Consider the following 14875-nt stretch of genomic DNA (forward strand, 5'->3'; position numbering starts at 1 on the left):
CACTCACAGTTATGGAGAGTTCAATGACTCTTGTGTTAGTGTTTGTTTCCTCTCTCACCGTTCCTCCTCTACTCTGAGAATCTGGAGCACACAGCGCTGCAGGAGCCTCATTGGTCCACAGAGCTGTCAGCACATGTTGGTTCCACCCATCCTCAGAGTGTCGATCTGAAGGGGAGGGAACAAGAGTTGATGTGCAGAGTGGAGCTGGCTGTGTGAGAGACGAGGGAGGGGTTATCAAGCATTTCTCCATTCCAGGAAGAGGAGCAGCGCTGTAAACTTTGGACTTTGTCTGTCACAGTGGACTGATATCAAACACTTTTTAACTACTTGTTGTTTATTATTTGTTGACTCAGTTTTTATAAAAATATTTGTATTGACTTTATTTTATCTTCAGCTTTGATCCTGACCCTTTTTTATACTTGATTTTAAATATTGATGTTCTTCTTGTTCTTTTGATGCTGTCTCTTATTTTGAAGGACATATATTTGATTGTTGTGGGTGTGCATTAGCATTCTTGTTTTTGAAGATGTGGTATGTTTGGACATTTCTTTCCTTCTGCTTCTTGTTTTCAGCGGCTGTAAAGAACTTTGATTCATTTGATTTGTATGAAAGGTGTTCTATAAATAAAGCTTGATGGATTGAAAGTGAGGACAGACACGGTGCTGTTAAAGACACACTTTGATTTATTGGATGATTTTAGGTACAGGTTGACTTCACTTACACAATCAGTTCACTTCAGCAGAATCTCAGCTGTGTCCCAAAAAGAAAAGAGCTTTTACAAATCCATGTGATTATTAATACACTTCTATCAAACCTCACTGAACCTCATCTGTACATCCATTTGTGGAAAACAACATTTTTTGGATCCGCCACCAAAAAAAAAGTGTGAGTGTAGACGTCTTTCCAAATCCACTGATCCAAAAGAAGCAGACAGGAATATCTGCTGCAGTTAGCTCAATCAGCAACAAACCTGAAGTCAGAAAGTTCATCTGTACAATCTAAGAGAAGTCCAACAATCCTAATTATTGATGTGAGTATTAAAGTCTTCATCAGTTGAACAAAGAATGAAAAGGACTTGTTTGATCAGCTGATTGGACTCAATAAAAACAGGATCCTGAATGTAGAAACATGAACATTCTGACATGTTAGAGATGATATTTTCATCTGCAGCCTTTACATCCTTTGATTTAGGATCAGAAAGAAGCTCCTGCTTTTCACTTTGTCATGTTTTCAAGTCTTTTCTAACGCTTCATACCTGCAAAACCTGCCCCCCCTACACTTAAGCCCTTTCAAAATAAAAGCCTCTACAAAATAAAACAAACATCATTGGCTCAAAATTCATGAAGCGTGATCAACAAGCAAACAACAAATAAAGATCTTCCCATCCTGTGGAACACAAACTTTTCACACAGAGCTGTTTTATTTTTTTTTTTTTGAAGCTTCATCAAAAATAGAAACCCAACTGTTGCAAATAATCCAGCATCCCTGTCCTCATCCCTTAAAGCGTCTACAAAAGCAGCAGCTCCAAAAAGACTCACAAAGCCGGCATGAAGACCTGAAGCACAGAGAGTTCTTGGAGGGAGAACCATCAGACCAGAACCATGCAGCTTTGAAATCCTCTTGTTGCTCATATTTGGTCTGAATGGACTTGAAGGATTTTATTGGAGTTCACAGAACTCAGCAGTGTCTTCATTACTGTACAACCATAGTCCAGCATAGAGGGGCTGAGTGAATGTGGTCTGGACTCTGTGGAGGAGAGTCATGGTTTCAGAGACGCTGTAGAAGGACAGAATACCTGCTCTGTGATCCAGGTACACTCCTACTCTGGAGGACTGAGGACCTGAGACAGGAGTCTTCACATTGTTGTACCAAAAGTTATAACTGTTGTTGTAACAATCTAACCTCCAAGATTTATCATTATATCCAAATCCACAATCATATGACCCTCCTGCTCTGCTGATATTCTTGTATGCGACTGCTACATGAACTCCGCCCCCTCTCCACTCCACCTCCCAGTAACAACGTCCGCTCAGACTCTCTCTACTCAGGACCTGATAATAACTAGTGAATCTGTCTGGGTGACTAGAATAAGACTGTTCTTGTTGTTTCAGTGTTGCTCTTCTGTTCCCATCAGATAATAACAGCCGTGTGTGTGCTGTGTTTGGATCCAGTGTGACTCCACGTGAGTATCTTAAGAACCCAGCTCTGGTCTTGGGCTCTGGTGGTTCTGACAGTAAAGCATCCACTTCAGTCGCTGCCTGTGAGACGTTGGTCCACTTCTCTCTCAGGACCTCCTGTAGTTGATCTCTGACTTCTGACACAGCTGCTGTCACATCCTCAAAGTACCTGAGAGGACGGGTCTTGATGCTGGATGAGTCTGCAGGTCCACTGAGTCCTGACAGTGAGGGGTAGCTGTGTAGAAACTGGTTGTGGTCCTCTGTGTGTGCCAGCTTCTGCAGCTCAGCGTCTCTCCTCTTCAGCTCAGTGATCTCCTGCTCCAGCTTCTCCTGAAGCTCTCTGACTCGACTCACTTCAGTCTCCTGCTGGGATCTGACCCGCTGCCTCACGTCAGAGCGTCGTTCCTCCATGAGACGGATCAGCTGGGTGAACATCTCCTCACTGTGCTCCACTGCTTTATCAGCGGAGCCGTTGATAGCCTCCACCTCCTGTTGAAGCTGCTCCACATCTTTCTCTCTGTCCTGGATTCTCTGCTGGATGTTGAGTCGACTCTCCTCCAGCTCTCTCTGCTTCTCGCTCCGCTCTGCTGCAGCTGAGACCGTGTCGTGGCCTTTGTGATCGTCCACAGAGCAGAGATAACAGATAGACTGCTGATCAGTACGACAGAACATCTTCATCACCTCATCGTGACGAGAGCAGACGTTCTCCTGGAGCTTCTTGGAGGGCTCCACCAGCTTGTGTTTCTTCAATGGAGCCACTTCAAAATGAGGCTGAAGGTGTTTCTGGCAGTAAGAAGCCAGACACTGCAGACAGGACTTGAGGGCTTTGAGTTTCCTCCCGGTGCAGACGTCACAGGCCACATCTTCAGGTCCAGCATAAGAGGGATCCTCAGGAGCAGCTTGGAGTCCGGTCTTCTTCAGTTCCTGCAGTACCGTCTCCAGCATGGTGTTTCTCAGCAGTGCAGGCCTCGAGGTGAAGGTGTGCCTACACTGAGGGCAGCTGTAGCTCTCCTTCTCCTCCTCTGTATCCCAGTGGGCTTTAATACAGTCCATGCAGTAGCTGTGTCCACAGGGAACAGTCACCGGATCCTTCAGTAGATCCAAACAGATGGAACAAGAGAAGGATTCCCGGTCCAGCTGAACTCCTTTCTGCGCCATTTCAACACTCGCTGTCGACGACTGACTGAGGTTCACTTCCTGAGAAGTGAAACTAGTCTGAGCTCTGATCTCAACAGCATGTGTTTGAGCAGGATCAGAGGCCTATCAGCTCACCACCATGTTGGTTACACCCATCCTGCATTTGTAGATCTGAAGGGGAGGGAACAAGAGTTGATGTGCAGAGTGGAGCTGGCTGTGTGAGAGACGAGGGAGGGGTTATCAAGCAGTTCTACATTTCAGGAAGAGGAGCAGCGCTGTAAACTTTGTGCTCTGAATGAACGAGGAAGGAAAGGTTCAACTTTGGTCCCTTTGTGTAAACATTAACTATTACACAAGTAGTGTTGATCAATGTGTCATAGTTGTCCTCCTCTGCTTCAGTGAGCTTCAGCTGCATTACCAGAGAAACCTGCATCTCTGCCTCATTTCCTCTCTGTAAGACGAACATGCTCTGGTGACGTCAGGTCCATCCAGTCACACTCATGCAGATTTGATTCCTTAAACTGGTTTTAGATTCAGATTTTAATTTGAATGCTCATTTTAACAAGTTCTTAACTTCTTCATTTTATCATCTTTAGAAATATTGTAAAAGTCAGACGTTTTGTTTCACAGAAAGACGCAGACATTTGACTTCCTGCTTTTATCACCAATCGTGTTGATTATTGTAACTCCCTTTTACTGGTTCACCCCAAAAGTTTTCAGACTCTGCACTGGTTACCTGTTTGTCTTAGATTCAGATCTCTTGTCATTTTATGTTCCACCACGATCACTGAGGTCCTCAAATGCTTCCCTTTTTAAATGTCCCTCACAAAGAGAGAGCTTTCTGTTTTTATGCCCCTAAACTGTGAAACTCTCTGCCTCTGGACTTTTAAACGATGAGCACTCTGGGTGTTTTTAAAAATGAACTTCAGATTTACCCTTTTAATTTGGAGTCATTTATTTTTAGCCCTGGACTGCATCATTACCATTATTACCATTGTTTTAGCTTCATTTTTATTTTTGTATTATTTTATTTTCTGGTGTTTATCTAATTTTATTTTATTGATTTTTTTTTAATGCATTTATTTAATTTTCTGCCTTTAGTTTATTGATTTATTGTATTGATTTGATATCATTCTTCTGATTTTATTTTAATGATTTATTGTAATTCTTGTATTTAATTTTTCTGGTTTTATTTTATTGATTTATCGCAATGATATTATTAAATTAGTCTTATTTTATTTTATTGATTTATTTAATGACTTTATTTATTTTTCTGTTTAAATTTTTTAGATTTTATTCTATTGATTTTATTGATTACTTGTTTTATTTTATTGATTTATTGTAATGAATTTATTAAATTTTTCTGATTTAATTTTTCTGAATTAATTTTTCTGATTTAATTTTATTGATTTATTGTAATGATTTTATTTAATATATTTGGTTGTATTTTCCTGATTTATTGTATTGTTTTGATATCATTCCTCTGCTTTTATATTATTGATTTATTGTAATGATTTTAAGTATTTCATATCACTTTCCTATGTCGTTAGTGAAGCACTTTGGGCTGCATGCTTGAATGTATGAACGGTGTTATATAAATTTAAATAAGTTGAGTGTCTCTCTTAGAGCTTGGAGCTGAAACCACAACAGAGTGAAGACCTGTGAACACGGATCTGTTTCAGGAGTTTGCTAACATCATCTGTTGGACTGGTTCCTCTCCTGGTGTTGAGAATTCTTCTTCCAGTACCGACAAAAAGAAATGTGCTTCATTGAAAAGCAAAGTAAACTACAGCAGCCTGTCACAACACAGTCAAAAAGTTCAATTGAACATTAAATCCCACCTCTGACGAGCCACATGATCAATCATTGAGTAGGATTTTGAAGTTGCACCTCTGACCATCAGTGAGATTTAAAGAGGGGCCCCTGCTTCCCCCTCTGGACACGCCCCTGCTGTATTCACAGCAGCTGTACATTACCTGGACACTTTTCTTCTGACTGCTTTGACCGTTTAGTGTATTTATAAACGGATAAAGATGGACGATGCGTCTCCTCCTCTTGTTCTGAATACCATCAAACACACATCTTGCTCAGGTGACGTTTTTTTTTCTGCATTTATTAAAGCTTCACAAAAATGACAACAGTCTCAAATAATCCACCACCAACAGAAAAGAGCTTTTACAAATCCATGTGATTATTAATACACTTCTATCAAACCTCACTGAACCTCATCTGTACATCCATTTGTGGAAAACAACATTTTTTGGATCCGCCACCAAAAAAAAAAAAGAGTGTGAGTGTAGACGTCTTTCCAAATCCACTGATCCAAAAGAAGCAGACAGGAATATCTGCTGCAGTTAGCTCAATCAGCAACAAACCTGAAGTCAGAAAGTTCATCTGTACAATCTAAGAGAAGTCCAACAATCCTAATTATTGATGTGAGTATTAAAGTCTTCATCAGTTGAACAAAGAATGAAAAGGACTTGTTTGATCAGCTGATTGGACTCAATAAAAACAGGATCCTGAATGTAGAAACATGAACATTCTGACATGTTAGAGATGATATTTTCATCTGCAGACTTTACATCCTTTGATTTAGGATCAGAAAGAAGCTCCTGCTTTTCACTTTGTCATGTTTTCAAGTCTTTTCTAACGCTTCATACCTGCAAAACCTGCCCCCCACACTGAAGCCCTTTCAAAATAAAAGTCTCTACAAAATAAAACAAACATCATTGGCTCAAAATTCATGAAGCGTGATCAACAAGCAAACAACAAATAAAGATCTTCCCATCCTGTGGAACACAAACATTTCACACAGAGCTGTTTCTTTTTTCTTTTTTTGAAGCTTCATCAAAAATAGAAACCCAACTGTTGCAAATAATCCAGCATCACTGTCCTCATCCCTTAAAGCGTCTACAAAAGCAGCAGCTCCAAAAAGACTCACAAAGCCGGCATGAAGACCTGAAGCACAGAGAGTTCTTGGAGGGAGAACCATCAGACCAGAACCATGCAGCTTTGAAATCCTCTTGTTGCTCATATTTGGTCTGAATGGACTTGAAGGTTTTTAGTGGAGTTCACAAAACTCAGCAGTGTCTTCAAAACTGTAAAAAAACCTTAGTCCAGCATAAAGGGGCTGAGTGAATGTGGTCTGGACTCTGTGGAGGAGAGTCATGGTTTCAGAGACGCTGTAGAAGGACAGAATACCTGCTCTGTGATCCAGGTACACTCCTACTCTGGAGGACTGAGGACCTGAGACAGGAGTGTCAACATTGTTGTACCTAAAGTCATAACTGTTGTTTTTACAATCTAACATCCAAGATTTATCATTGAATCCAAATAAAAAATCATGTGATTCTCCTGCTCTGCTGATATTCTTGTATGCGACTGCTACATGAACTCCGTCCCCTCTCCACTCCACCTCCCAGTAACACCGTCCGCTCAGACTCTCTCTACTCAGGACCTGAAACCGACCTGTGAATCTGTCTGGGTGACTAGAATAAGACTGTTGTTGTAGTTTCAGTGTTGCTCTTCTGTTCCCATCAGATAATAACAGATGTGTGTTTGCTGTGTTTGGATCCAGTGTGACTCCACGTGAGTATCTTAAGAACCCAGCTCTGGTCTTGGGCTCTGGTGGTTCTGACAGTAAAACATCCACTTCAGTCGCTGCCTGTGAGACGTTGGTCCACTTCTCTCTCAGAACCTCCTGTAGTTGATCTCTGACTTCTGACACAGCTGCTGTCACATCCTCAAAGTACCTGAGAGGACGGGTCTTGATGCTGGATGAGTCTGCAGGTCCACTGAGTCCTGACAGTGAGGGGTAGCTGTGTAGAAACTGGTTGTGGTCCTCTGTGTGTGCCAGCTTCTGCAGCTCAGCGTCTCTCCTCTTCAGCTCAGTGATCTCCTGCTCCAGCTTCTCCTGAAGCTCTCTGACTCGACTCACTTCAGTTTCCTGCTGGGATCTGACCCGCTGCCTCACGTCAGAGCGTCGTTCCTCCATGAGACGGATCAGCTGGGTGAACATCTCCTCACTGTGCTCCACTGCTTTATCAGCGGAGCCGTTGATAGCCTCAATCTCCTGTTGAAGCTGCTCCACATCTTTCTCTCTGTCCTGGATTCTCTGCTGGATGTTTAGTCGACTCTCCTCCAGCTCTCTCTGCTTCTCGCTCCGCTCTGCTGCAGCTGAGACCGTGTCGTGGCCTTTGTGATCGTCCACAGAGCAGAGATAACAGATAGACTGCTGATCAGTACGACAGAACATCTTCATCACCTCATCATGACGAGAGCAGACGTTCTCCTGGAGCTTCTTGGAGGGCTCCACCAGCTTGTGTCTCTTGAATGGAGCTGCTTCAGAATGAAGCTGAAGGTGTTTCTGGCAGTAAGAAGCCAGACACTGCAGACAGGACTTGAGGGCTTTGAGTTTCCTCCCGGAGCAGAAGTCACAGGCCACATCTTCAGGTCCAGCATAAGAGGGATCCTCAGGAGCAGCTTGGAGTCTGGTCTTCTTCAGTTCCTGCAGTACCGTCTCCAGCATGGTGTTTTTCAGCAGGACAGGCCTCGAGGTGAAGGTGTGCCTACACTGAGGGCAGCTGTAGCTCTCCTTCTCCTCCTCTGTATCCCAGTGGGCTTTAATACAGTCCATGCAGTAGCTGTGTCCACAGGGAACAGCCACCGGATCCTTCAGTAGATCCAAACAGACAGAACAAGAGAAGGATTCCCGGTCCAGCTGAACTCCTTTCTGCGCCATTTCAACACTCGCTGTCGACGACTGACTGAGGTTCACTTCCTGAGAAGTGAAACTAGTCTGAGCTCTGATCTCAACAGCATGTGTTTGAGCAGGATCAGAGGCCTGTCAGCTCACCACCATGTTGGTTACACCCATCCTGCATTTGTAGATCTGAAGGGGAGGGAACAAGAGTTCATGTGCAGAGTGGTGCTGGCTGTGTGAGAGACGAGGGAGGGGTTATCAAGCATTTCTACATTTCAGGAAGAGGAGCAGCGCTGTAAACTTTGTGCTCTGAATGAACGAGGAAGGAGAGGTTCGACTTTGGTCCCTTTGTGTAAACATTAACTATTACACAAGTAGTGTTGATCAATGTGTCATAGTTGTCCTCCTCTGCTTCAGTGAGCTTCAGCTGCATTACCAGAGAAACCTGCATCTCTGCCTCATTTCCTCTCTGTAAGACGAACATGCTCTGGTGACCTCAGGTCCATCCAGTCAGACTCATGCAGATTTGATTCCTTAAACTGGTTTTAGATTCAGATTTTAATTTGAATGCTCATTTTAACAAGTTCTTAACTTCTTCATTTTATCATCTTTAGAAATATTGTAACAGTCAGACGTTTTGTTTCACAGAAAGACGCAGACATTTGACTTCCTGCTTTTATCACCAATCGTGTTGATTATTGTAACTCCCTTTTTACTGGTTCACCCCAAAAGTTTTCAGACTCTGCACTGGTTACCTGTTTGTCTTAGATTCAGATCTCTTGTCATTTTATGTTCCACCACGATCACTGAGGTCCTCGAATGCTTCCCTTTTTAAATGTCCCTCACAAAGAGAGAGCTTTCTGTTTTTATGCCCCTAAACTGTGAAACTCTCTGCCTCTGGACTTTTAAACGATGAGCACTCTGGGTGTTTTTAAAAATGAACTTCAGATTTACCCTTTTAATTTGGAGTCATTTATTTTTAGCCCTTGACTGCATCATTAACATTATTACCATTGTTTTAGCTTCATTTTTATTTTTAGATTATTTTATTTTCTGGTTTTTATCTAATTTTATTTTATTGATTTTTTTTTAATGCATTTATTTAATTTTCTGCCTTTAGTTTATTGATTTATTGTATTGATTTGATATCATTCTTCTGATTTTATTTTAATGATTTATTGTAATTCTTGTATTTAATTTTTCTGGTTTTATTTTATTGATTTATCGCAATGATATTATTAAATTAGTCTTATTTTATTTTATTGATTTATTTAATGATTTTATTTATTTTTCTGTTTAAATCTTTTAGATTCTATTCTATTGATTTTATTGATTACTTGTTTTATTTTATTGATTTATTGTAATGAATTTATTTAATTTTTCTGATTTAATTTTTCTGAATTAATTTTTCTGATTTAATTTTATTGATTTATTGTAATGATTTTATGAAATTTTTTGTTTTTAATTTTTCTGATTTAATTTTTCTGATTTAATTTTTCTGATTTAATTTTTCTATTTTAATTTTTCTGATTTAATTTTATTGATTTATTGTAAAGATTTAATTAAAAATGTCTAGTTTTATTTTAATGATTTATTGTAATGATTTTATGAAATTTTTCTGATTTAATTTTTCTGATTTAATTTTTCTGATTTAATTTTATTGATTTATTGTAATGATTTTATTTAATATATTTGGTTGTATTTTACTGATTTATTGTATTGTTTTGATATCATTCCTCTGCTTTTATATTATTGATTTATTGTAATGATTTTAAGTATTTCCTATCACTTTCCTATGTCGTTAGTGAAGCACTTTGGGCTGCATGCTTGAATGTATGAACGGTGTTATATAATTTAAATAAGTTGAGTGTCTCTCTTAGAGCTTGGAGCTGAAACCACAACAGAGTGAAGACCTGTGAACACGGATCTGTTGCAGGAGTTTGCTAACATCATCTGTTGGACTGGTTCCTCTCCTGGTGTTGAGAATTCTTCTTCCAGTACCGACAAAAAGAAATGTGCTTCATTGAAAAGCAAAGTAAACTACAGCAGCCTGTCACAACACAGTCTGAAAAGTTCAATTGAACATTAAATCCCACCTCTGACGAGCCACATGATCAATCATTGAGTAGGATTTTGAAGTTGCACCTCGGACCATCAGTGAGATTTCAAGAGGGGCCCCTGCTTCCCCCTCTGGACACGCCCCTGCTCTATTCACAGCAGCTGTACATTACCTGGACACTTTTCTTCTGACTGCTTTGACCGTTTAGTGTATTTATAAACGGATAAAGATGGACGATGCGTCTGCTCCTCTTGTTCTGAATACCATCAAACACACATCTTGCTCAGGTGATGTTTTTTTTCTGCATTTATTAAAGCTTCACAAAAATGACAACAGTCTCAAATAATCCACCACCAACAGAAAAGAGCTTTTACAAATCCATGTGATTATTAATACACTTCTATCAAACCTCACTGAACCTCATCTGTACATCCATTTGTGGAAAACAACATTTTTTGGATCCGCCACAAAAAAAAAGTGTGAGTGTAGACGTCTTTCCAAATCCACTGATCCAAAAGAAGCAGACAGGAATATCTGCTGCAGTTAGCTCAATCAGCAACAAACCTGAAGTCAGAAAGTTCATCTGTACAATCTAAGAGAAGTCCAACAATCCTAATTATTGATGTGAGTATTAAAGTCTTCATCAGTTGAACAAAGAATGAAAAGGACTTGTTTGATCAGCTGATTGGACTCAATAAAAACAGGATCCTGAATGTAGAAACATGAACATTCTGACATGTTAGAGATGATATTTTCATCTGCAGACTTTACATCCTTTGATTTAGGATCAGAAAGAAGCTCCTGCTTTTCACTTTGTCATGTTTTCAAGTCTTTTCTAACGCTTCATACCTGCAAAACCTGCCCCCCCCCCCACACTGAAGCCCTTTCAAAATAAAAGCCTCTACAAAATAAAACAAACATCATTGGCTCAAAATTCATGAAGCGTGATCAACAAGCAAACAACAAATAAAGATCTTCCCATCCTGTGGAACACAAACATTTCACACAGAGCTGTTTTTTTTTCTTTTTTTGAAGCTTCATCAAAAATAGAAACCCAACTGTTGCAAATAATCCAGCATCACTGTCCTCATCCCTTAAAGCGTCTACAAAAGCAGCAGCTCCAAAAAGACTCACAAAGCCGGCATGAAGACCTGAAGCACAGAGAGTTCTTGGAGGGAGAACCATCAGACCAGAACCATGCAGCTTTGAAATCCTCTTGTTGCTCATATTTGGTCTGAATGGACTTGAAGGTTTTTATTGGAGTTCACAGAACTCAGCAGTGTCTTCAAAACTGTAAAAAAACCTTAGTCCAGCATAAAGGGGCTGAGTGAATGTGGTCTGGACTCTGTGGAGGAGAGTCATGGTTTCAGAGACGCTGTAGAAGGACAGAATACCTGCTCTGTGATCCAGGTACACTCCTACTCTGGAGGACTGAGGACCTGAGACAGGAGTCTGGATTTTGTTGTACCTAAAGTTATAACTGTTCTTGTTACAATCTAACGTCCAAGATTTATCATTTAATCCAAATCTACAATCATGTGAGATCCCTGCTCTGCTGATATTCTTGTATGCGACTGCTACATAAACTCCGCCCCCTCTCCACTCCACCTCCCAGTAACAACGTCCGCTCAGACTCTCTCTACTCAGGACCTGCTCCAAACAAGTGAATCTGTCTGGGTGACTAGAATAAGACTGTCGTTGTTGCTTCAGTGTTGCTCTTCTGTTCCCATCAGATAATAAAAGCTGTGTGTATGCTGTGTTTGGATCCAGTGTGACTCCACGTGAGTATCTTAAGAACCCAGCTCTGGTCTTGGGCGCTGGTGGTTCTGACAGTAACGCATCCACTTCAGTCGCTGCCTGTGAGACGTTGGTCCACTTCTCTCTCAGGACCTCCTGTAATTGATCTCTGACTTCTGACACAGCTGCTGTCACATCCTCAAAGTACCTGAGAGGACGGGTCTTGATGCTGGATGAGTCTGCAGGTCCACTGAGTCCTGACAGTGAGGGGTAGCTGTGTAGAAACTGGTTGTGGTCCTCTGTGTGTGCCAGCTTCTGCAGCTCAGCGTCTCTCCTCTTCAGCTCAGTGATCTCCTGCTCCAGCTTCTCCTGAAGCTCTCTGACTCGACTCACTTCAGTTTCCTGCTGGGATCTGACCCGCTGCCTCACGTCAGAGCGTCGTTCCTCCATGAGACGGATCAGCTGGGTGAACATCTCCTCACTGTGCTCCACTGCTTTATCAGCGGAGCCGTTGATAGCCTCCACCTCCTGTTGAAGCTGCTCCACATCTTTCTCTCTGTCCTGGATTCTCTGCTGGATGTTTAGTCGACTCTCCTCCAGCTCTCTCTGCTTCTCGCTCCGCTCTGCTGCAGCTGAGACCGTGTCGTGGCCTTTGTGATCGTCCACAGAGCAGAGATAACAGATAGACTGCTGATCAGTACGACAGAACATCTTCATCACCTCATCATGACGAGAGCAGACGTTCTCCTGGAGCTTCTTGGAGGGCTCCACCAGCTTGTGTTTCTTATAGGCCGGAGTTTGAAGATGAGGCTGAAGGTGTTTGTCACAAAATGAGATCAAACAGACCAGACAGGACTTGAGGGCTTTGAGTTTCCTCCCGGTGCAGACGTCACAGGCCACATCTTCAGGTCCAGCATAAGAGGGGTCCTCAGGAGCAGCTTGGAGTCCGGTCTTCTTCAGTTCCTGCAGCAGGGTCTCCAGCATGGTGTTTTTCAGCATGACAGGCCTCGAGGTGAAGAGTGTGCCTACACTGAGGGCAGCTGTAGCTCTCCTTCTCCTCCTCTGTATCCCAGTGGGCTTTAATACAGTCCATGCAGTAGCTGTGTCCACAGGGAACAGTCACCGGATCCTTCAGTAGATCCAAACAGAGGGAACATGAGAAGGATTCCCGATCCAGCTGAACTCCTTTCTGCGCCATTTCAACACTCGCTGTCGACGACTGACTGAGGTTCACTTCCTGAGAAGTGAAACTAGTCTGAGCTCTGATCTCAACAGCATGTGTTTGAGCAGGATCAGAGGCCTGTCAGCTCACCACCACGTTGGTTACACCCATCCTGCATTTGTAGATCTGAAGGGGAGGGAACAAGAGTTGATGTGCAGAGTGGAGCTGGCTGTGTGAGAGACGAGGGAGGGGTTATCAAGCATTTCTACATTTCAGGAAGAGGAGCAGCGCTGTAAACTTTGTGCTCTGAATGAACGAGGAAGGAAAGGTTCAACTTTGGTCCCTTTGTGTAAACATTAACTATTACACAAGTAGTGTTGATCAATGTGTCATAGTTGTCCTCCTCTGCTTCAGTGAGCTTCAGCTGCATTACCAGAGAAACCTGCATCTCTGCCTCATTTCCTCTCTGTAAGACGAACATGCTCTGGTGACGTCAGGTCCATCCAGTCACACTCATGCAGATTTGATTCCTTAAACTGGTTTTAGATTCAGATTTTAGTCTGAATGCTCATTTTAACAAGTTCTTAACTTCTTCATTTTATCCATCTTTAGAAATATTGTAACAGTCAGACGTTTTGTTTCACAGAAAGACGCAGACATTTGACTTCCTGCTTTTATCACCAATCGTGTTGATTATTGTAACTCCCTTTTTACTGGTTCACCCCAAAAGTTTTCAGACTCTGCACTGGTTACCTGTTTGTCTTAGATTCAGATCTCTTGTCATTTTATGTTCCACCACGATCACTGAGGTCCTCAAATGCTTCCCTTTTTAAATGTCCCTCACAAAGAGAGAGCTTTCTGTTTTTATGCCCCTAAACTGTGAAACTCTCTGCCTCTGGACTTTTAAACGATGAGCACTCTGGGTGTTTTTAAAAATGAACTTCAGATTTACCCTTTTAATTTGGAGTCATTTATTTTAGCCCTGGACTGCATCATTACCATTATTACCATTGTTTTAGCTTCATTTTTATTTTGTATTATTTTATTTTCTGGTGTTTATCTAATTTTATTTTATTGATTTTTTTTTAATGCATTTATTTAATTTTCTGCCTTTAGTTTATTGATTTATTGTATTGATTTGATATCATTCTTCTGATTTTATTTTAATGATTTATTGTAATTCTTGTATTTAATTTTTCTGGTTTTATTTTATTGATTTATCGCAAGGATATTATTAAATTAGTTTTATTTTATTTTATTGATTTATTTAATGATTTTATTTATTTTTCTGTTTAAATCTTTTAGATTTTATTCTATTGATTTTATTGATTACTTGTTTTATTTTATTGATTTATTGTAATGATTTAAGTAAAATTTTCTAGTTTTATTTTAATGATTTATTGTATTGATTTTATTTAATTTTTCTGATTTAATTTTTCTGATTTAATTTTTCTGATTTAATTTTTCTGATTTAATTTTATTGATTTATTGTATTGATTTTATTTAATATATTTGGTTGTATTTTACTGATTTATTGTATTGTTTTGATATCATTCCTCTGCTTTTATTTTATTGATTTATTGTAATGATTTTATTAAATTTTTGATTTAATTTTCTGATTTAATTTTTCTTAACTTTTCTAGTTCTAATTTTATTGATTTATTGTAATGATTTTATTAAATTTTTTGATTTAATTTTTCTGATTTAATTTTTCTGATTTAATTTTTCTGATTTAATTTTTCTGATTAAATTTTTCTGATTTTATTTTATTGATTTATTGTAATGATTTTATTTAATATATTTGGTTGTATTTACTGATTTATTGTATTGTTTGATATCATTCCTCTGCTTTTATATTATTGATTTATTGTAATGATTTTAAGTATTTCATATCACTTTCC

At 40.1% G+C, this 14875-nt stretch overlaps 3 protein-coding genes across 3 annotated transcripts; all 3 read right to left on the bottom strand.

The window, feature by feature from the left end:
- Positions 1–663: 663 nt before the first annotated feature.
- LOC117817301 (tripartite motif-containing protein 16-like) lies at positions 664–3383 on the bottom strand. Its single transcript, XM_034689920.1, has one exon. It carries the CDS (start codon positions 3333–3335, stop codon positions 1659–1661), a length of 1677 nt encoding a protein of 558 aa, XP_034545811.1. The 5' UTR covers positions 3336–3383; the 3' UTR covers positions 664–1658.
- Positions 3384–6149: 2766 nt separating this feature from the next.
- On the bottom strand, positions 6150–8163 carry LOC117817296 (tripartite motif-containing protein 16-like). Its single transcript, XM_034689916.1, has one exon. It carries the CDS (start codon positions 8053–8055, stop codon positions 6376–6378), a length of 1680 nt encoding a protein of 559 aa, XP_034545807.1. The 5' UTR covers positions 8056–8163; the 3' UTR covers positions 6150–6375.
- A 2200-nt stretch (positions 8164–10363) lies between these two features.
- LOC117817297 (tripartite motif-containing protein 16-like) lies at positions 10364–13031 on the bottom strand. The gene is given in 2 exon segments (XM_034689917.1): positions 10364–12838; positions 12840–13031. Coding segments are annotated over 2 exon segments (1680 nt in total). The 5' UTR covers positions 13011–13031; the 3' UTR covers positions 10364–11329.
- Positions 13032–14875: the final 1844 nt, after the last annotated feature.

The sequence above is a fragment of the Notolabrus celidotus genome, chromosome 8 (assembly GCF_009762535.1).
Source record: "Notolabrus celidotus isolate fNotCel1 chromosome 8, fNotCel1.pri, whole genome shotgun sequence".
Taxonomy (NCBI): Eukaryota; Metazoa; Chordata; class Actinopteri; order Labriformes; family Labridae; genus Notolabrus; species Notolabrus celidotus.